General features: G+C 41.3%; 1 protein-coding gene across 7 annotated transcripts in view; it reads left to right on the plus strand.

Moving 5' to 3' along the window:
- Window positions 1–23622, plus strand: part of LOC127975811 (homeobox protein Meis2) — a 71075-nt gene that overhangs the window by 21403 nt on the left and 26050 nt on the right. For 5 of the 7 annotated variants that reach the window (XM_052579799.1, XM_052579802.1, XM_052579804.1 and 2 more), the window contains exon 8: window positions 3844–3989. In XM_052579799.1, the coding sequence (XP_052435759.1) occupies window positions 3844–3989 (146 nt within the window). The remainder of the gene's footprint in view (window positions 1–3843; window positions 3990–23622) is intronic. The other 2 variants (XM_052579801.1, XM_052579805.1) reach the window with 1 other exon arrangement.

The raw sequence follows: 23622 nt of genomic DNA on the forward strand, positions 1-23622 counted from the left end.
GCAGAACAGCATGATGAATGACTGTGAGAGCGCAGCTGTCCGAGGGCATGAGTGTTTGTACAGATGTGTGTGTGAAGGTTATTCAGAGCTAAATGACCTGTTGCTCCTGTATGTTATTGGAGAAGTGGTTGACTAATTCTGCTGCTAGTCTGTGTCAAACTATACTGAAAAAAATTACAACATAAAATTACAAGTACAATTTTGAATTGAATAAGTGTTGAAGAAAATCAAGCTGAAATTTTGATGAAAACAAGAGTGGGTGAGCGATTAGCATAAGGCTAACACTTCTCTGGATTGGAGGGCTAGTAAATATATGAGTAGTCATGTTGGGAGCAGGGCTGAGGCGTGCGGTCTCTGTTTATCGCTCTCGAATCATCACTCTCCACCGAGAGCACCCTCAGCTCGGTCCATGAGGAGCAGGAATGAGCTGTGGACAGCGTCTCAGCAGGAGGCTGTAATTAGTGTCTTTAAGCTCAGCCTCTGATGGCACTGCCTCCATGTTCATGCCCCATTAGCCTGAAACAAATGTCCGAGCCAAACTAATCGGTGACTGGGACTCTCTTCAAGACAAAGGCTGGAAAATGTCAAGCACTTCAGCCCACTTGATTTGCCTTTTTACTCTTTTCTCATTGCAGTTGTTGTGATCACATGTGCTATATAATCATCAGCACAGCTTCAGTCTAGTGCCTAACTCTAAACTGTTCTGCTTCAGTGTCTACAGAACATGACGTCTTGCCTAAACTCTAAAAAGTGCTAACTTTTAAGTATTATATAATTTCTAAGATATTAGAAAGCTATTTCTACCTGAATTAAGCATGTTCATAATCTATGACAAAAATGTATCATCAACTAGGTTAGTGGCTAATTCGGCAGCAAAAGTTATTCTAGAAAAATCAGTGCACAATAATATAAAAAATCCAAACATTTAGTGAAAATAATATTTTGTGGGGAACAAATAAACGTGTTGCACTAAATATGGTAAAATGTTACACATTGCTATTTGTATTATTATAAAATCCATTCATTAAAAACATTCATGAATGTATTTATATATATATAAGTATATACTATAAAATTAAAATACATTTCTTTTAAATGTAAAGCGTATTTTTAATAAGGCAACAGCATATGATCGATACGATAGGAACAAAACAAATGCAGCGCAGCACGAAGAGTTTAAAATGTGCGCATCCGGTGTGGAGAATGATGTGCTTGAAGTGAATGCTGTCACTGATGCCGTGTTGCTTCAAGTGCAGCGTTCTGCACACCGGATGCACACATTGTAAGCGCTTCGTGAATTATATATATGCAACAGTTATTGAACCTTTCTTTTAACAGTTTTAAATTTCAGTTATTGTGCAAGTTAAAAACAAGTTATAGTCTTTTCTACACCTGTGTTTTGTTCTCACAGACACACGGTAGTAAGTAACAAAACAACAATTCCTGCATGTACGAGACTCGATCTCCATTAGGCCATCAGGCCATGACTTCCCCCAACACACAAACACACACACATGCATATATATATATATATATATATATAGTTCGAATATAGAATCTCTGAACCCCAAACTGCTTCCCGGGCGCAGCAGCATAAATGGCTGCCCACTGCTTTCACGTCACTTTCACGTCATGTCACAAATTCACTATGGTATAACTGTGAAATTTAAATAAGGATTTAACATCACTGGAACACTCGTTGATCAAGATCCAGGATCCCAGGCTGATATGCAGATCCATATTTAATCATTAGTATTTAATGGTAAGAAACTGAACTTTAGTCTGCTTTTTCTAGTCATTTTTGCTGTTGTCTATTGTATGTGGGTCAGTGTGTCCAGTTTAATGTGGACACACACTGTCTGTCTCTCTACAGATTCAAGAGTGAACACCGTTTACATAGTGGACACATTTGAGCCAGAAAGAGGCAGAGAGAGAGAGAGGCAGAGAGAGAGAGAGAGAGAGGGCATGTTTTTTTTCCTTCTCCAAGGGTACTGCTTTTCCAAAAGTGCCTGGGGCGAGACTGCAGCACCTCGTCTCCCGGAGGCCTTTGGGCGTCTCCTAATAGCCCCCCCCATCTGCCCCCATCTCAGAGGTGCATGATGGGATACTTCCCCTTCCCCCTCTCCTCTTCTCCTCGTGTCTCCTCATGTTTTGTGCTGGAGTTCACATCCGCACAGGTTCAAATGGTAGAGTTGCCAGGGAACAGTCAGAGGCCATTAGTGTTTGGGACGATTCGCCCTGCGGCGCTGCAGCACTAACCAGTGAGAGGGGGCATGTAGATTAGCAGCTTCACATGTAATGAGCAAGTTTGCCCTTTCTTTTCTTTTCTTTTCTTTTCTTCTACTTCTGTCTCTCTCTCACTCTCTCTGTCTGTCTTTGTTCCATGCCACTAATCCCGTTGCATCATTTTTTTGATTATTTCCACTCCTTTGACTCACTGTCATGTGTGTGAGCATATTTTCACTAGTGATAGATAATGGCCAGTTTATCGGCTGATTTTTGGGTAGATTATTTATATCAGCTAAAAACACACCCTTTTATCAATGCTCAAATGTATCCACAGGATAATGACATTTTTATGTGTGAATGAATGTGAATGAATATGAAATAAATGTCCACTGCATTTCAGCAATTTTGTTTACATTTCATTCTCTGTCATTAATTGCAGTATGTACTTGATTTTTTCTGATCTAGTTTTGTTGAAGACACACTGATCTCTAGACACGAGTGTGTGTTTAATTTGTGTAAAAACAGATTTGGTTATCAGTGATTGTTTCTGTGTGTGTGTGTGTGAGGGGCGTCTGGTTTCCCCCGAGCGGTCAGGGGCTGTAGGGTAATGAAGTGACGGGTCGGTCTGTAAATACACGTGGGTCGCTCCGGCCGCTGTGAGCAGGAGGCTATCGTGTTGCAGTGAAAATGGAAACGTCAATAAAATTAATCTGGCCACCCTTTGGCTTGGACTGCTCGCTGTGGTCCACTCATAACACACCACAACAAGACGAGTTTACACACACACACACACCTCCTCCAGTGATGTCATTGGAGAAAAAGCCTGAACTCGTGCTCCGTTTGGCATGCGTTTGACCACCACACTGGGGTTGTGAGCGTCTTTGCACTTGCAGTTTGAATGATTGTGGATTTCAGGCGTTTGTTGTGAGGGTACTTCCACATTAGCACAGATCCACACGGCGAGGGCAATAAAACAGCACTAGAGAGAAAAATAACATTAAAAACAGAGAGGAGAAGAACTTTCAATTGTCCTTGTATTCTTCATGTATTTTACATTTGATTATGCCATCTGTCGGATCTGTTCTCTTTCCTCCTTTTTAAAATGATTAGTTGAAACATTAATGTGTGATTATTGCTTATATAGGTGCGTGTGATTGATGTCTCCCCAAAAACAGAGAGACACCCAAGTGTAAATTTGTAGAATATGGCAGCGTAGTGCAGGAGTTTTTCAGATACATAATTTAGATGCCCTGAAGGAAGGCTTTCAAGGCATTTTTGCCCAAGGCCAAGAAAAAATAACTGACTTTTAAAAGTAAATCATTTTTGCTAATGCACAGTTAATGGCAGAGGAGAAAGAAATTAAGTCTGGGAAGTAGGTTATGAAGAGACCCAAGCTGCACTCACACATTCACAAGACGAATGCTGATGGACATAAGCACAGGAGTGTCAGATGTGATATGCAAATGAGGTGCAGGAAGGGGAGGGGCTGCAGGGTTTATCACATTGCAGCTTTTGTCTTTGCAACCGTCCTGTATGATGTCAAGCAATAAAAGAATTTGTCTTTTAGGGTTTCTGTAAGTTTGTATAATTCTTAAAAGCTCTCATTTTGTCCAGGAGATGGGTTAGACAACAGCGTGGCTTCACCTGGCACGGGCGATGATGACGATCCAGACAAGGACAAAAAGCGACAGAAAAAACGGGGCATCTTCCCTAAAGTCGCCACGAATATCATGCGGGCATGGCTCTTCCAGCATCTCACAGTAAGACTCTTTTTCTGTTTGTGAGCTCTTTATGAGTATAAGTGCTTAGATCTCACACTGAACTGTTACACATTTGAATAAATACACAGTCATTGACATAAAGACACCAGTTCGATCCGGCCTTCAAATCTGATTGGATGGTGAAGGAATGCCAACAGCACTGGGACTTTTCACTGTTTGCATCACTCCACTTGACTGTGCTGCAGAAATAAATTATTTAGCCGTATTGTGTGTGTAATGTCATTCATTATTAATTTTAGTATCAAAATATATGAGCATTTTCACACTTGCAGTAAGTGCTGGATTGTGTACACAGCTAAATCACAGCCGTAGTGATACTCAAAACAAAGTACTCATTAACTGAGAACGCTTGACCAGTCTAGTTCTGAAAATGCTGTTTGGTAACACTTTATTTTAAGGCATCCTTGTTACAAATGTTACGTGTACTATGCATTATAATAACAGTTAATTATTCATAATGACATATAGTAAGTAGATGTACAGTAGTGGCCAAAATTATTAAAAAACTTGGAATATTTAAGCAGTTTCAGTTCTTTCTGTTGAATTGGCCATTGCAGTACTCATAAAACAAACTATTGCCGAGGTACCTGCGACAGAATGAATCTGCTGGAAAATTGAAAACGATGGACTGGACCCTCAGAGTCAGGACCTCAACCCCATCGGGCAAATTTGGGGCAAGTTGGGAAATAAACTGGACAGATCTATTGTAGATTTAGAGGAAAGCCTTTGGCTTGAGCTGCAGAAGACATAAGATAACATTAGTGTTTAATATTTTAGGAAATATATTGATATTATGCTAGAGAGATGTGCTTCTGTAATCACTGCAAAAGGTAGACATACCAAGTATTAAAGTTAAAAGTGAGATAAAAACAGTACAACTCACTTTATTTTAGATTTGTTGTGCTCAGAGCAACCACCTGCAAGTTTCATGGACATTATGAAATTAAAACATGTTTTGGAGACAAAAAAAGGTCAATATTTTCAGATTTGTCAGGTGTTCTAACAATTTTTGGCCAGCACTGTAGGTAAAAAATATTACTCAGTACTTAAATGTATATTGAGACTGTAACAAGCAGACCTTAAAATAAAGGAAAACCTTTTTTTTTACATCTGTTCTTCCCCCCCAAGAAACATTTTGTAGGTTTAGTGTAGGTCTCTGCCGGTGGTTGAGAGTGTGTGGGTTTGGAGAGGTGGCATGCGGGGTCATGTTCCATCGGCCTCTCTGATGTCACGACATGTTCCGCGGCTCAGGATATATCGATCAGGACAGGAAGGGTCAGGTTTCTGAGGGAGGTGCTGCCATCTCTGAGCACATGAACTCAGCATGTGCTCCGCAAGAAACATGCCCTGCACACCCTGACACCCACATGCAGTCCCAGTCTGGACCCGGCGATCAAACATGAGCAAAAATAATAACGCTCCTTAAACGCAGCTAATTAAAAGGACTGTAAATCTATTAGAAACTTCTGTGGGATAATCTGAACTCTGCCATACACTTCTAACTCTCATTATTAGAACGACTCCACCGCAGTCCAATCTGACAGACAAAGACAAAGCTTTTCTCTGCTTTATTCTTGCACTCTTTTCATCTGTCGTCCTCTTCACGCTCCTAGAACTGCTTGGTGCGTTCAGCTTGTGTGTAAAGCAGTGAAGGAGGCGTCAACCCACCACCTACCTCGCCGCTTTTACCCACAAATGCCTCTTGCTTCTTTCATTCGGCTCCATATCACGCAGGAATTTCGCGCTTTTTACAAAGATCATTAGGCGTCTTTACAGGCAGCTCGGGAGATCTCCATTCAGCACATTCACAAGAGATGCACTCCTGTTCTTTCAGAATTGTTTTAATCTAAATGAAAACGTAAGGAGAATTTTCATTAGTGGAAATGTAGACGTTTCCATCATCTTCCCTTATTTCAGTCTTTAATGAGCGCGAGTAATAATCCATCCTTTTTAACCCACCTTTCTATTTTTTTCCCATCCTTTTTTGACCAAAGAAACTTAATTGAATTATCCCGAAGTACCGACCGCGGCCCCCCGCGCAATCCTTTACACCACACGGCTGTGCCACACACCTCAGGCCTTTTATTTTAATTTGTTAAGCAAATGTATTTTCCAGTTCAGGATGCATTTGTATGTGAGTGAATTCATGGGGACTTTGGCCCTGAATGGCCCATAGCGGCAGCTCTCCATTCAACCATTCATTGGAGGGGCAAAAGAAAAGCGGCGAGGTTGTATTTTCTCCACCGCAGGGCCAAAGCGGAGCTGCTCTTCCATGAGCGGTGGGGGTCCCTTTACATATGTTCTCAACATTGAGCCATTGTCACCTATTCTGAGGGGCTCAAAAGGACGTAACCCCTTCCCTCCCCCCATTTCCATCCCCCATGCTCACAAAAAACAAGCCGGCTAACAGTTACAATTGTGGGCTGAAATCGATGGCCTCCTCTTCCAAGGAACAGTCTCTGAGTCCGCCCTTATAAGTCTCTCTGAGCCAACAGCCAATCCCACAGAGGAGCAGAGGATGGACCCACAGGAGATGCATGTGGCATATTCAGCACCTGACTGAAGAGCTTCTACAGAACTGGAGAGTTTGGGTCCTCCTGGAGCACTCTGGATCTCTTCCAGTGCCATTAGTGGGAGGAAATCCCAGCTGGCTGCTGTAAGCTTTCCCATACGGCACAGAGCTTATGTTATTGGAAAGATAAACTCTACTGTGGGGTGTGTTGCTCTATTAGGCTTCATATCTAATGAGCAAGAAGGAGAAAAACCTTCTATTTGGCTCTGAGAGAGAGAGATGCAAGGCAGTGGTGAAGTGTAGTTTGTACTGACACCCCTGCAGGGTCACCCAACAGTTTAATGGAGACAAACTTTGAATCCTCTCAATTAGTCAGTTGGCGCCCTCAGTGTGTCTCCTGCTAAGATGAGGGTCAGTCTGCAATGAAAACAGGAAGCACTCAGATACAAAGATAGCACCCCAGGCTTGTTCTGTCCTTTCACGTGGGTAAACCTTCAAAAGCTGTGAAAATAAATAGGCCTGAAATGTAAATCAGTCAGTGGCATGAGTTTGGGGCGGGTTTGTCTGTGAAAAACTGAATATTTAGTAGAAAAAATAAATAATGTGTGACATGACTAATCCATAAATCCAGCCAATCTTTATCCCTTTATCCATTTGGAATTGATTGGGTTATGAAAAGTGAGTTGTGATATTATTTTCCAATGTTAATTTTATCCAATAACGCAGTTTTTGCATCAGCTGAAGAGTAATTTCAGCAGTGGAGAATGTTATTACGTCATGCTTTCTTCAGAATAACACTTATTAAATGTAGCGGCATTTAATAAAGAGGGTTGACTTATTGGGAAATCAGTCAAATACAGGCAGCTGATGGAAACATCCTTAATCAGAGACACAGCAGCAAGAGTCACAAGTTTGTTTCTCATCTGCCGCCGTTGTACTTAATTTAAATCCTCATTAGATAATTGTGTAAGAAAATAAGCAGGATCAGCCAGTGATCAGCCTGTAGAGTCACACAAGTAAAGCAAACAAATCCGTTCTTGAGGCTCATCTCAGACTAAACATTTGGGCTGATCTGCTCTGACTGCAGCTGTTTGCATGTCTGATCCACGTCAGTGTTCATTTCCACTGCAGAACATCTGACAACAGTTTCGAACAAGGGACACAACACAACACACACAAACATGAAATGTGGTCTGTAGGCATGTAGACTCAGGGTTTCGAGGCAGAGGATTCCTCCCTCACTGTGTGATGTAATGCAGGGCGGTTTCATTTAAGGCTCAGCGAGGTAGTTTTGTGACGCTCCAGGGGTTGCAGTGGGGCAACACTAATCTATCAGGGGCTTGTTTGCCCTCTGTCAGCAGTGCAGCCTATATAACATTTATGTTCAGTGCGTGTGCATCTGCATGTATAAGGAAACCTGAAGACCAGTAACATAATTTATACTGCTGCACCTAGATATGTGTACTAGTATATCTGATGTGAATCTGATTGATCAAGTAACTATTAACATTACAACTTTTTGTGTGAAAACTGGACATATTTTATACCGTATTTTCCGGACTATAAGTCACACTTTTTTTCATAGTTTGGCTGGTCCTGCGACTTATAGTCAGGTGCGACTTATTTACCAAAATTAATTTGACATGAACCAATAGAAATGAACCAATAGAAATGAACCAAGAGAAAACATTACGTCTCCAGCCACGAGAGTGCGCGACATAGAGCGCCCTCTCGCGGCTGTAGACGGTAATGTTTTCTCTTGGTTCTAAATAAATGCGACTTATAGTCCAGTGCGACTTATATATGTTTTTTTCCTCGTCATGACTTATTTTTGGACTGATGCGACTAATACTCAGGTGTGACTTATAGTCCGAAAAATACGGTAGTAATGTGTGCTTTGCACTCCTTGTGGCAACACTGAGAATGCAACACAGTTTTGGGGATGCTGTGTGTTTGATAGTCAGCCTACAGTAAGGCCATTTGTTCTGTTGATTCTTTCTGATCTTGCCGAGTTATAAATATAAAGTATTCCACTTTAAACTGCCACTGCTACAGTCAATTTATCCGAACCTCCGAACCAGAGAGGCTGAAAGTTCAGATGTCCATATCGAGCGACTCTTTCATTCTTGCAAGTTGTGGAATTAAATGAGAAGCCACATTCACCTTCCTCTATCATATGCAGTGATTTAAAATAGCTATTTTGTGTGTGTGTGCAATTCTTGGTTATCATTAGGGTTTCCAATTGTTCCGTATAATACAGAATTGTCCCGAATATAAGGCATCAAAGAAATGTGGCATACGCCAGATTACCACCATATGAATAACACCATAGGTTTGACATTATAAGCCCTTTTAGAATAATTGTACATATATAGGATAAGCAAACAAATGTGATTATTTCCGAGAACATTTTACATATACTTAACTACAGACACACAGAAATGACATACACTATGTGGTAAAATACAAATAATTAGAAAATCCCTTATCCTATAAAGAAACACAGTTTTCCCTTATTTTCATTTCTGAAGCTGTCAACCCTAGTTAATAGTGTTCCTGGGAATAGGCTTTGGCATCAGCTAGCATTTGGCATTAAGTTGTTCAGCATCAACATTCACTTTGCCTCTTAAATGAATTTAAACATTTAGACACTTAAAGATCTATAGCACACACTAACATGCTTCAGTATTCTTAAGTCCAGTTTAGGCAGCAATGGCAATGAAAGTAAATTTAGGCACTTCCTTTCATGGGAATTGCTTTCAGATCACTGTGTCCCTGTTTTGAACTGTTGCAGCTAAACTATTCTTAAAATAATAGTTTAAGAATAGTTATAATTTGTAATAACATTTTTAACCTAAAGGCAATCCTCTGTCTTGATCTTGTCTTTGGCCATCATCCTGTATGATGTGTTAGTTATGGCATGTTTATCATGTTGCAATGCTTTTTAGAGATAAACGACTCTCTCTGAACCTCAGAAACGGAGTGAAATCTTTCAGTTGAGGGATGACCTTGCTGACACTTGGAATGTTCCTACATACTCCGACTGAGTCGGGATTAATAAAAATGGCTTGAACAGGCTGTAACACGCTGTTCTATGCATGTGTGTGTGAGGGGAATGCATCTGCTCTGACCTGAAATACACATAAACAGCGAGGAGAACAAGAACTTCAGTTTATTAACTCTCTCACATCTCATTGACTTTCACTCAGACAAGTACACAAGCGAAGGTTATAAAGTTTTTGAAAATTTAACTTATGTGCTCATTCTGATTCTCTTCAAACTGTTGCTCCTCCATTGACGTAAAAAAGTAAATCTGTGATTTTAGAAGGCACTAATTCCTGCTGTAGCACCCTTCTGGCAAAGCTTTAACTAATAAATTGTGTTTTTGTAAAATCAATGCATGCATTCACATACTTATGTAGAGTATGTTTCAGGCCAAAAAGAGGGAGGAACTAGGGGTCGAAGAAACATCTCAGACATAGAAATGGAAAACTAAGAAAGTACGGTTGTGTGTGTGTGGGGGGGGGAGCAAAAATCTAAACCAGACTGTGATTCTCTGTTTAGTTTGTCAGGGGACTGGTGATCCTCTGAATCCCAGAGCTCTGTGATCTTCCCGCCCATTCTCTGCTGCTGTTTTTATTCTGTTTTGTTTTTCCAGCACTTCTCCTCATGGGCCTCCCTCTGAGAACTGTCTGCACCTCCTTCCTATTTCATAATGATGACCGAAAGCTGAGACTGCACAATATCATTTCATATCTTGAATGGTGCATCAAAGGCAACAAACAAAATGCACCAATTTGTTGTGGTTTCCATTCAGCCTCCCAAGATGTTGGCAAACTGAGGCCTACCATCGCCTGGGCCACCACCACTGTGGTGTGATCTTCACTGTTTAATTCAGGCTCATAAGGGAGTTTTTCATGATGACTTAAACTGGTGAGCAGTATCAAAAACATCCACAAAATGCCAAAGAAAGAAGGCCGAGATAAATAAAAGACAGACAGATATCCTAATCAAACTGGAGCGCTTTGGCTCCAAATGTGAAAGCATGTGAATATTGATCAGATCGCAGTAGTTGTAATGTCCCCGGGGCAGGGCAATTCCTGCTCAAATCTACAATGATAAAATAAGGAGACTTGGCAAGACATTACGGATTTCGGCAAGCAGAACCTTCTCCTTCTTTCTCCTCCTCCTCTCCCTCTTCAACTGGGGAGCAGAAGAAAAGCAGAGAAAACCTGCATTTACACACACTCTTCTGAATCTCCCTTAATGTTCATTATTTGAAACTGCCGGCAATTACAAGTTCAAAGGGGCTTAGAGGGCCAGCAACCCACATAATCGCCAGCAAATGAAGTATAGTGTGTTCACGGCAGCGGAGCTTGATGCTGGGGTGGGTGAATCATACATTTCCATACAGGCAAAAATCTCTGCCACCTCGAGGCTCCAGCATGCACTATCCCTGCCTCGCAATCCTCTTAGCCATGGCTTTTTGTCTGCCTTCACCCACCAGAAGCCTTCTGACATAGAAAATGTATCAAACTTCACCCTGGCTTAGGTCGTACAATCACTGCTGTTTGTCCTCATGTCTCTTGCTGCCAGGCCGCCCACCCTCTCTTACAAATTACTCTGCTCTGTTTCTCTCTCCTCTGTCTTCCTCCCATCTGACGCCACATCCACATGATGTAAGTGCAGGAGGGAGCGTGTCCCGGCAGGTGTATTCCAGTTACCTTTGGAGACAGTCACAGGTGGCTCTTTGCACATTGAGAGGAGGGCTAGTGAGCCCAGTGGTTAGCTCTTGTTTCAGAGCCGCCCAAGTGGTGGTCATTGTAGACATCCTTCTCTACATCTACACCTCCACACAAGAGGCTCTCTTTCTGTCTCTGTGCTATGTTTATCTTCTTCCCCTGTCCCAGTTCAGTGCTGCAGGTCACCTATCTTTCTACTGGGCTTTCGTGTGCCTCTCCCGGTCAGCTGTGCTGATGTTTGCATTAGGGATCCTTGATAAAATCTCCATAGGGACCTGCTTTAGTGCTCACACCATTTCCTGCCTTCTGCTCTCATTGTTTGTCTTGCTTGCAGGGGGAACATACAACTCCTGCATGAATTCAATAAAACGTCAACGCTCCTTGGCATGGTGAACATCAGACAGTTCATTTTTCATTCAGCAAAATCCCGTCAAAAGGAAGTGAAGGCTGGCTGTTTCATTAAGTGGCCCATCCAGGCAGACACGTGCACCACAGAAGAGCCCATGTTTGCCCAAGCAAGTGTGCATATTAGAACGGAATCCGCGGGGAGATTAATGGGCTACTGCCTCTGTACCATTGATTATCTCCACGCCATTTTCCCTCTTCCTGCACACATATTAAAAAGTAATGAAGCCTACGGTGGAAAGGAAGGCAAGACTTCACGCATCATTTTACGTTATCTGGACTCCAACAGCGAGGAATCTCTTTAAGGCATGGTTTGAGCAGAATTAAGTAAACAAATGTGGAATATGCCTTTAAAACAAGTAGCGAGTGAAAAAAAAAATGCTTAAGCAATGACAAGCCCCTGACACATGGAGGGAACTCTGCAGATGTTAGCAATTTTGTTGTGTAGTTTTCCTAACCTTACAACAAGACCTCAATTGCTAGGATTTAGTAGCCAATGACAGCAATGGGAATGTGGAAGATCATTAGAAGCCCCAGGATTAGAGTGATCCAAAGCCAGTTCAATAGCCTGTTATATGTCTCTGAACAATCGGCAGTCCATGCTTCGCCTTCTATTTGAGAAATATAAATGCCCCCGCCTGCACTGTGCATCTCCACCATTGTGTTCTCCTCTGTCATGGCCCTGCTGAAAGGGTTTGGGGGGGGGGGGCTCTTTCAGGAAAATAACTTCCTGAGACATTACGTGAATCAGCAGACAGCCTTATGGCCCAGACCTTCCCAAGAGTCTAAACTCTGGAGTTAAAGGTGAGGAACCACATTGAAAACCTGATGGGAAACAATTTTTTCTCCCCTCCAGAGCTTTATTTTGAATGCTTTTGGCTTCATTTGGTTTTATTATATGGTTATGACTTATGCACTAGATCATCCTCTACAGAGCCCAACCCTCAATGGCATAGCCATTACCAACACACTTTTACCATTATAGAGGCACGCCGCTCAATTCCCGTCAGTCAAAGTTGACTGTACTGCGCTCAGCTCTGCATTGGATCATGCATAATTGTGCAGCGGTAAGGGGATCAAATAAAGGAAAAAAGCAAGAGTTAGAAAATCCACAAACACAATGGAAAGAACACAACAACAGCTGTCTTACACCTCAAGCAGGCTTCTCTGCAAAGTGATTGGAGAGGAGCGAGTCTTGGGTTACATTCCTGAGATGGGGATGGCTGGTGTTGGTTTCAGAGGTGGGGGCAGGCGGTGGGGGTGGAGACAGCTCAACAAGTTGTTGAAAAGAACACAGACGCTTGTCATCAGCCTCCAGAGCAGGGAGCCATCTGAGTGCATTTTAGTTGAAGAGGTTAATGACCTCCCCTTGCTCTTCCGTCCTGCTGGAGTCCTGTGCACCAGCAGCACTCTGCTATGTTTGAGCTCACAGTCCTTGCTTGTGGCCTGGATCAGTCCAAAAAGCTGTGAGTAGATCCTGACAATCCCTTTTTATCTCTCCCTCTAGGGCAGCACGTAAACTCTCAGAGTAACGACGGTGTTTGGATTACTGTAGCTCCCTTTGATGACTCAGTATGCACCATGCAAAGTGCAGAAAGAAGAAAGACAGATCCAGAACTGACATGCACTTTTTTATTTGCTGGTTGAGTGGGCCTACAGTACATCAACTAAAGGGGCTGTCCACCCAGAGTCAAGTTCCTTGCTCAAAGGCACAGTGATAAGGAAACTCAATACTGTAATGAATTGCTCCTTTTGGGGTTTTAACAATACTGCAGTTATTGCACAACTACCATTAGAGTTAATCTGCTCAGATATTCAAGGTTGCTGTTCTCGGCGACCATTCAGGTTTCAAATACTGTGGTTTCATTAGGTAGAAAACTGTTAGCTAAAAAAAGAAGAATGCAGGCTACATTTCTTATTTGTGCTGCCTGTTGAACCCCATCCACTAATAAATGGTAAGCTGAGCAAGCTGTTGGTCATCCTCTCATGGGATTGTTGGGTAGCTGCCAGTTTCCTGCTTGCTTTGTCAGTGGATAAAGTCAGTAACAAACGAGAAGCCTACAGCCAAGCCGGTCAGTCAGGTCAGAGGTCAGCAGGCTTCAGGGCAGGATTGAGCAGAGGAGCACTATGGGGAGAGCACAGGCAGCTGGAATGTACCTAAAAGAGGCCCTTTGCTCTGTTCCTTAGCTCTCCTGCTCTTAGAGCCATTAAAACTCTTCATACATCCCTTAGACTAAAACATCAAGAGTGGAGAGTCCCCAGGGCTCATAGCAATCTTCTGACTGAGTGTGCAGCGCTGACGGGAGGTCTTGGTTTTCTTTCAAAGGTTACAAAGCACTGTGTAAAGAAGAGTTTTTCTGAAAGGTCGTAAACAACAAAAGCAGTAAGCTCAACAGGTATGATTTGAAGTTTGTGTCGTGAGGTTTTTGAGATCAACCTTGGTTGCTCCACATTCCAAGCTAATGGCTAAACATTGAGGTTTCCTCTACTGTGAGGTTTTGACAACTCAAGTTTTCTAGTGTAACAAATTAAACATGACATTAAGGGATCAGATCTGGGTAAAAGATGCTAAAATGGCATTGACTGCTTATCCCAAACCAAGCCACAGAGACAGCTTGTGTAAATAACCCTTCTACTCATTAAGAAGAAATAGGCTAACAACTTTTAAAAGCTTGCTGGGCTAAATTATTTATATGTGCTATGTATTAAAGTATCGTAGATGAGCCTGTCCTTCAGCCTCAAATGCCAGCACAAATGGAAGCCATACAGTACTACACGCTGCCAAGACCTGCTCACATAAAATGGTTTGGCTGGAATATTGAGGAGTTGCTGAACTACTTTGTTGCCTGCATTGAGAATGACCCCATTGTTCTTTGGCTGCCCATTGGCCTTTTGGACAATATTTCTGTTCTCCAACCCAGTCCGTGTTCCCCGTAAGCAAAAAACATCCTTTTCTCTCTCATGCAGGGAAACTATATTAAAGAATAGCATAAGTAAGTCTTGCCCTGTGGGAAGGTGGGGTCTGGACAGCAGTGAGCCATAGGTAGTAGCCCAGTGGCCTAATGAACATGACCCGTGATATCTTGGCTTCGTTGCTCACAGGCCACATCTAGTCTAATCAAGTCATTACAAACTGGTGAATGCAGGCACAACAGAGTATTCTTGTTAGGCCAGATATTTTCATTTTTTTTTTTTTTTTTTTTTCAGCTGTGAATCTGTTCTGAGGCCAGCAGGTTGTTGGTTTCATTTCACAGGCTTTCATTTTACAGTGTGAACTCAGGTCATGTTTATCTACTTGATTTGCCAATTTGCCTCTGAGCATGAGTGGTCACGTGACTTTATGACAGCCAGTAGTGTCAACTGTCAAGAATCTTTCCCTTCCACTTCTTCAAGTCTGAAATGAAAACTGCTGTTAAGGCATCGCATCGAATATTCCTGCATGCACATGCAATAAAAATTATCCAGTTGATGATAGAACCTGCTGTAAAAATGAAGTTAAACTGCTCCAGAAAGGTTTGCCTGATCAGGTGGAAAGATAATTTCTATGGCTGTTGTGGTGAGACTTTAATTTGGTCAAATGTACACCCTAAAGCCAGAGGGTTAAGAGGATGAGAAGAGATTCAGTCTATCTTCTGTTCCCCTTTCCCTACGCAAGGACATGGAGATTAGGTTACTCCCCTTGAAAGAGCCGGCTGGCCGCGTCTGTAAGAGAAGCCATGAACCTGATCTGATGATTAACTAGCCTCATCACTATGGCTGTGGGCCACATCCAGACACACACACATAATCAAGGTTTTTTTTGTGTGTCCAAGTCTACACAAACCCCTGCTGCTTTACACACTTCACTCTCACTCTTATTTGAGGGGTTTGCAGGCATCTCTGTTAATGTTACACCTAGTCAGGGTTAGTGGTTTAAACGACCCACAGACTCCAAGCAATGAACTTCAGCACATAACCATTTGCGCCAGAGTTCCATCTTAAAGGGATAGTTCACCCAAATATGAAAATTATGTTATTAATTTCTCACCCTAATGTCATTGCAACCCTGTAAAAATCACTTATTAGATATTTTTAATGATTACGTTGATTAGGTTCAGGCAAAAGCATATACATGTGTCATGGTACTCTCTAAAATGGCGAACTCGGATGGTAACTCGGGGGAGAAGAATTGTTTATTAAGTCTTTTTTTTTTTTTCTTTGCACGCAAAAAGTATTCTCCACTGATTTCACATTAACTATTTCACAGATGTCCTTACTACATTTCTTGGTCTAGGAACATTTCAGTTGTGTTGCTGTCTGGTTCAGAAAGCTCTCAGATTTCATCAAAAATATCTTAATTCGTGTTCTGGAGATGAACAAAGCTTTTATGGGTTCCGAATGGAGCCCCGAGTAATTAATGACAGAATTTTCATTTTGGAATGAACTAACCCTTTAAGAGGCACAGGAGCTACATTCAGTGCTGCTAGCTTCATTTAGCTATTGTTTTATTGTCTAATGTTTTTCATCAGAATTATAATCGAGAGAGCAAATATCAGTTGCTGCCGCTAAAGAGGAAAACTTTCTCTAATTGTTTGTATCTCTCTGTTTTCGTTTTGTTTCGTGTGTATTGGACTGTGTGTGTCTCTCACTGCAGAGGGTGTGTGTTTGTTCCCCTGCATGGTTCTCTCTGACGGCCTTGAGAATGGGAGTGATTGATTTTTAGTGCTAATGCTTGTTTACCCTCAGCAACTGCGTTCCAGGCCAACCTCACGGGGGTGCCCACCTCCTCCTCACACCCCTCCCAGCATCCCCCTCTGCCTGGCCTTGCCAATCCATGTTTTTGCAGGGCAACAGTTTGCTTGGCAGGCAAATTGATAGCTAGAGTCGCTCTAGAATCTTGCACCATCTTCAGTGAACATAAATTATTGGTGTAGAGCAAACAGGGGGGCTGGCAGCAGTCCAGCGGCTCCGAGCCCAGCCCAGCCAGCAATTGTTTTTGGGGCACAGAGAGAGAAAGAATGGGAGAGAGAGAGAGAGAGATGAAGAGAGGGAGTCTAGCTGCTCTCCTCAATAGCTTTTCATGGCGTGCTGGGCTCCAGGTGCCACATAAATTGAAACTGTTTTACCTCTGAAAAAACCCAGTGTGGCAGTCACGACTGAATCTTATCCTAGAGCTGCATGAAGACACATTTGTTCATACGTGTGCATGCAGACAAACACAATGAGTGCTGGTATGCATGCATCGCACGAGCATCGGGGGGTGTATTTGCGATGGTGCCGAGGACGTTTTCTCTTTTGTGCATGCATGTGCGTGTGTGCGCATGTGAACGAGTCTAGTTGCATTCTTACAGGCTTCCTTCTTGTTGTCTGGATGCAGCGTAGTGCTGAAGAAAATCCAATGTACGCAAAACGCTACCTAAGCACACATATTTAACCTTAAACGCACACAAGCTAGAGTACATAGAAGCAAGTTCCTTTTGTCCATCTTTTAAACAAAACAGTCTTTTAGCTTCTGTTCTGCTGAGCAGAAATCAAACACAGTTTGACACCAACTTCATGAGTCATTTCATAATCAAAGTTCACTTTCTAAAAAAAAATCAGTCTTTCTTGCAGTAAATGCAGAGTTCCTTCTTATTACAAATACAACAAACACACCATATTACAATTATTCATGATTTTGTCATGTAAAATGGAATATATTTTTATTATATTCAAATCAGTCTTATCAAAATAAACCTGCAGCCTTCATTTGGTTGCAATATCATTTTTGCAGAAACACACATATGTAAATACATTATTAACAGCATCTCTAAATTTAAAATGTGCCAATCTTTCTGCAGATTTCTCTGAAGCAGATATTAAAATGTCATTCCTGGCTTTGATTGATTTTATTGGGAGTCTGTGTTATCTTGCTGCGCTCAGTTTGATTAAACATACAGAGACGATCACAGTCAATTTGAGCTGTGCGTCACAGGGAAACTCAAATGCTTCAGCGATGATGGAGTAGTTGGAGAATAATTTAAACTGTTGGGAAGAGACAATGGAATAACGTGCTCTCAATTGCGATTATGCAACCCCCCCCCCCCCCCAAAAAAAAAAAAACATATATATATATAAAAAAATAAGAAACATTGTATGGCAGTTCAGTTATTAGCATCTAGCTCAGTAGTTCAGTCGGGGGATGTGCTGGGTTTCATTAGGCTGCAGGACTCTTTAATTCATTGCAGTCTGGCCTCGTACTGATGAAGTCATTCATCAAGCACACGGTCAGCCACTCCGCTGGGGAGTGTGTGTGTGTGTGAGAGAAGGGGGGTTGATATGTGTTTGGGGGCACTGGGGGTTCAGGCTCGATGTTACACTGAGTTGCGGTGAAGAGCACATCACACCCTGTAATTTAGCCAATAGAGTGCAAACACACATGCACACACATGCACTCTGGGAAATAAAATCGGCCCACATGCACTTGCTGTGGACTGTATGATGTACTGACACATCCCAGAGGACTCCTTCCTCGACCGTGTGTGTGCGCTCAGAATGGCGCGAGCAGCAAAAAGCCGGTGCCATTAACAGACTGTAGCGTAATTAACAGTTGATTCGATCGCAGGCTAGCGCTGGCATCTGCAATAAAACACGCTGCTCATTTCTCTGTCTAATAATTTATAGACTGCACCTCTTCACATTCTGTGGTCTGTCCGTTTCTCAGGATATTGCTCCAGCTCTTAGTAATTCACTCTATTGATTGAGACAGGAACACTCTCACTCTTTCTCTGATCTCTCATGCTAAGTTTACTCTTTGTTATGCTGTTAGCATGCCATGTACACTGCTGAACGAAATTAATAATTCATATTAAGGTAGTGCTCTGTTCAGGTTTCACTTGTTTTGTCATTTGATGCTTTATTTTACAGTGCTAGACTCGAACTGTGATGTCACTCGGATGTGCACTACTCTGGTTGCATCTGTACTTACAAAACGCAATGTCTGTATTAAAAAATATTGAGAGAGAGACAGAAGTAAAGTTGAACTGGTAAGGATCAGGTTTCTTCTTATGGACAACCTACATCATTTCTCTGTGAATGACCTGCATAATGTATATACATGTTTCCATTCATGTTTAAGCACCAACTTTTACATCGCCAAGTTTATTTTTGCTAAATCCATATATGTGCATGGGATATCACGTACACATTTCCATGGCCATGTGCATCGTTTATCAGACCCAAGGTCTGTATTTACAGTGATTTGTGGAGCAGAACTCAATGAAACTGGATCTGTTGTATATTGTGTGTCTGCGGTCAGGATATCTTAAGCTGGGTTTGAAGGGTTTTAGTGGGGGTGAAAAGATATAATGTCATCTCACTTCTTTAAATGTTTCTCTGGTTTGTTGAAATCATTGGTTTTGTGGTGGTTGGAGGAAATGTGCAGCACTGTTATATTTATCACTGATATGGGATTGATTTAATGATACAGAAGAGATGGGCACATGCCTGAAATAACACTGACACATATAATGCAATATTAAGACAGCAGATGAGATCAAATTAACACTTACGTTCAAAATTAATTAACATATTTGGTTTACTTGTGATTGGATTTTGGTAGATTTTGATGACACACACATACATACAGACATAATCAACGTATGTATATATATATATATATATATATATATATATATATATATATATATATATATATATATTAGGGGTGTAACGGTTCACAAAATTCACGGTTCGGTTCGATACGATACACTGATGTCACGGTTCGGTTCGGTTCGGTTCGATACGTTTTAGATACAGCAAAATGTAAAAACATCTCAACTTTTCAGAATGCCGCAAGCGCACCGCGGGTCATGTGACAAGAACCAACCAATCAGCTTCATCCTTTCCCGTAACAACGTTGAGAGCTCAGCCAAGATGAAGGAACAGCTGATCATAGTTGTATATGGATTGCAATTTTGAAATAAATTCAGTAGCAGAGCTACTGCAAGCGATTTTTAGAGCTGCAAATCCATTTATCCTTCGCTGAAATTTCCGCGTCTCATGGAGAGAGCACGTCATTGTTGCTTAGCAAAGACAGACGCCTCATGAGCGCTTCTGCCCGAGCGCTTTGGAAAGGAGGAGAAAGACGCGCTTAGTGTTTTCCATGCGTTTTTAGGCACGATATGTGAACGGCCCCTAAGGCACTCGCTCACTCAGCACGCGCTGAAGGCTCGTTGCAAAATGTCTAATGCATTTAACAGACCAGAAATATAAGATCCTAAAATAACCAACAGGTCTGGTGTTTGGGTTGGATTCCCTGTAAGCTATAGTGTCTAAATGCTGCAGGGATAGTTTGCTGCGTGCATGTTTCTCCTTTTTTTCGTCTTTTCCCAGATAGTACTGACGCATATATCCCAGATATTCCCGCTGGTTTTTTTTTTTTTTTTTTTTGTAATCCCGCTGGTGTACCCTGTCATGTTGCAGATGCGACATACCGTTGTTTTTTTATCCACCACTCTCTTGCCATCACCATTATAGCTTAAAGGGAATCCAAAGTGCACCCAAACACCAGACCTGTTGGTTATTGGAGGATCTTCTCATTTCTAGTCTGTTAAACGCATTGGCTATTTTGCAACGAGCCTTCAGCGCGTACTGAGTGAGCGAGCGCCTGCTGAGTAGCCTAACATAAACATATAAGATGGTGTTTTTTTCTTCTTCGGGAGTGTCAGGGGCGTTGCCTGTTACGTTGTTTGGGTTATTGGGCTACCTTGTTGAACGCATATCATTATATTTCTTTCTCTCTCTTTTTTTTTTTTTCAAATATAATTAATTACTCCAACGAACCGTTCGGTATACATAATGCGTACCGCGTACCGAACCGAAAGCGTCGTACCGAACGGTTCAATACGAATACGCGTATCGTTACACCCCTAATATATATATATATATATATATATATATGTGTGTGTGTGTGTGTGTGTGTGTGTGTGTGTGTGTGTGTGTGTGTGTGTCATGAATTAGCTGGCTGACAGTATGTGATGATCTATGCTGGGATGCATTCACACTGTAAAACTGAATTCAGCTTTCAGTGTGTGTTCAGTGAAGAGAGAGAATCTTCTGTTGTCTGTGAGAGGAAAACGCACACACACACACACACACACACACACACACACACACACACACACACAGGAGTGTATGTGTGCTTCACAGTAAATCAGACCTTGTCTTGCCAAGCACATGTCAGCACTTTGCAATCAAAAAATGTATTTCTATGCGCCCATTATCATATTTCTTTGTTAATGATTTTAGCATATTAAAAGCTCAAATGTGCACAAGCAGAAATCTGATTCATGCATCTCTTTTTCCTTTATTATTTGTTCAGTCTTAGAATTGTTTTCTGATTAATTGGACACATTCCTGAAATGTTCCCTCCTCCCGTTCTTTAATTAAACCTCAGCCATTTGTTCCTCGACATGAGCGTTCAGGGTCAAAATTCAGCTGCATGTCAGCTTATTTTATGCTTTTGTTCCCAGTGACTTTTATACAATTTGTAAGATTGACCTAATAGAAGAGAGATGTGCCACCTAAACCTACTGCAGACTACCTATCTTATCCTTGTGTAAGTGTGTGTGTGTGTGTATGTGTGTGTGGTGAGGGCTGAATCAAAGTGGAGCGTGAGGTTTGTTTGGTTCTTATTCTGCCTCTTAAAGACATCTGTCAGTGCGGATCACTATTGTTTGTCATGCTTGAGACAAATTCAATCCTGCCATTTCTATCATGTCACATTTGGCAGATCAACAGTGACACAAATTGTATCATTGCATCTCACACGGGGATTGTGCTTGCAAGTGCGACTCCTGGCAATAAGAGACCTTTGCAGGAACATCATGCTTTAGCACTTAGCCACCGTTCATTTCTCTAACCATCGAGAAAAGGAGGATATTTTTTGTCTTTCCGCTCCGAGCGATGTGTTTAAGCTGACTGGAGAATTCCCTGCAGTGCCATATGGATCTGCGTGTTTAGCATGCGGGATTTTCTGCGGATGTTTTTACACATCCTTCTGTTAAATTGGTCCTTTTTCTGATTCATCTGCACTCATCTCTCCCTTCTGATCTCTTGTCATGTTGGTGTTTGCATCATACAAGCAGCAGAAACAGCAGCACTTGACCACTGGAACTACACACAGTCTCCAACTTCAGTCTTTCACACACACAGAGAAAGACACTTGTCTTTGCTGCAGACATATTGGCTGGATTCACAACCACTGGTTGGGTAGAACCATAATATATATATATATATATATATATATATATATATATATATATATATATATATATATATATATATATATATATATATATTTTTTTTTTTTTTTTTTTTCAATTCAAGTTTATTTTTATAGCGCTTTTCTTGATACAAATCATTGCAAAGCAAATATCTGTAAATTTGTAAAAAGCTAATTTACAGAATATTTTTTAAGAACAATTTAAGAAAAATTAATACAAGACGTAGTCATCCAGATGATGAACATTTTTAACAGCAGTTATTATATGATGCAATCACACTTGTAGCAATATTTGTTAGCTCTGTATGTTGTTTGAGGGTCATCATCATCTGAGGTCTTCTGAGGATCAGCATCATCTCTCCTCAGGTGTTCTGGATCCAGACGGGAGCTTGTGTAAATCCTAGTTTCCACGAGATGTAAATCCCTGTAAAAATGGAGAAACAAATAGAGAAATCATTAGCATAGCTGCTGTTCCAACCAACTAAAATGAATTAGTTTAACCCAAGCCAAAGAATAATAATGTTCATTTGATCAGATACAAATGCAGTCCAAAATTATGAGATGCATTATTTGAATGCCTGGCGAAAGAGATGTGTTTTTAATCTAGATTTAAACAGAGAGAGTGTGTCTGAACCCCGAACATTATCAGGAAGGCTGTTCCAGAGTTTGGGAGCCAAATGTGAGAAAGCTATATATATATATATAGATATATATATATATATTAGGGATGCACCGAATCCAGATTTTTGGGGTTCGGCCGAATACCGAATCCACTGTTTAAGATTTGGCCGAATCCGAAACCGAAAACTAAATCCTACTCGCATCCTTATTCCATTAACACAGTAAAACACTTTAATAAAGTAAACAACGTCCACAGCAATGTATTTTTCATTTTATTTTATTTTAAATGTAAAAAAAAATAAATAAAAAAAGAATAGGCAACATTATGCCAGGATGTCAAGTGAGAAAAACTCTTTTGGCAATTACCGAGCTTATGCTTACCCAAGTAAACAACCAAAACCTTTCAATAAAAGTGCAACAATGCAAAGAAAAGTGTTTTTCTTTTCTTTTTAAAAATCAGAATATGTTTGGTGATTTAACTGAAATTAATGTAATTGAACATTAATATGCGAGTGTGGGAACGAATGTCCCCAGAAGTACAGAAATGTCTTTGACTGGGCACAGAGGTAGATTTTTGCCATTTTTGCCAGAATTGGAAATCGCTGCTGGTTTGTCTTCCACCACTGAAGAGGATCCTCTCTAAGAGGAATCAAAGGCTCACCAAAAAAAAAAAATGCTTATCTCCACGTCAGCACCCAATGTGACTGGCTGGCTCTGTATTGCTACGGTGTAAATCGTCCCAGCCGCTCAAGATTCCTGAACAGTTTAGTTTAGAGCGAACTGTTGGGCCGTTTTCCTCCTCATATAAACACCTTCACACAATCAACGGCCGTGTGACGTTGACCAGCGTAGCGCAAGCCTTGGGTTCGGCCGAAACTGAACCCCATAAAAAAATTCCAGTTTTCTGACGAATCCTGGATTCGGTGCATCCCTAATATATATATATATATATATATTTAGATTTAAAGGGAATAAATAAGTGGTTACACTTTATTTTGATAATTTGTCCTTGTCCTTGCCCTTGTCCCACTTAGACAATCTGTTGACTCAACTATATAACAACTAACTTTCATTAGAGTATTAGTACAT

This window comes from Carassius gibelio, chromosome B17 (assembly GCF_023724105.1).
Source record: "Carassius gibelio isolate Cgi1373 ecotype wild population from Czech Republic chromosome B17, carGib1.2-hapl.c, whole genome shotgun sequence".
NCBI classification, from domain to species: Eukaryota; Metazoa; Chordata; class Actinopteri; order Cypriniformes; family Cyprinidae; genus Carassius; species Carassius gibelio.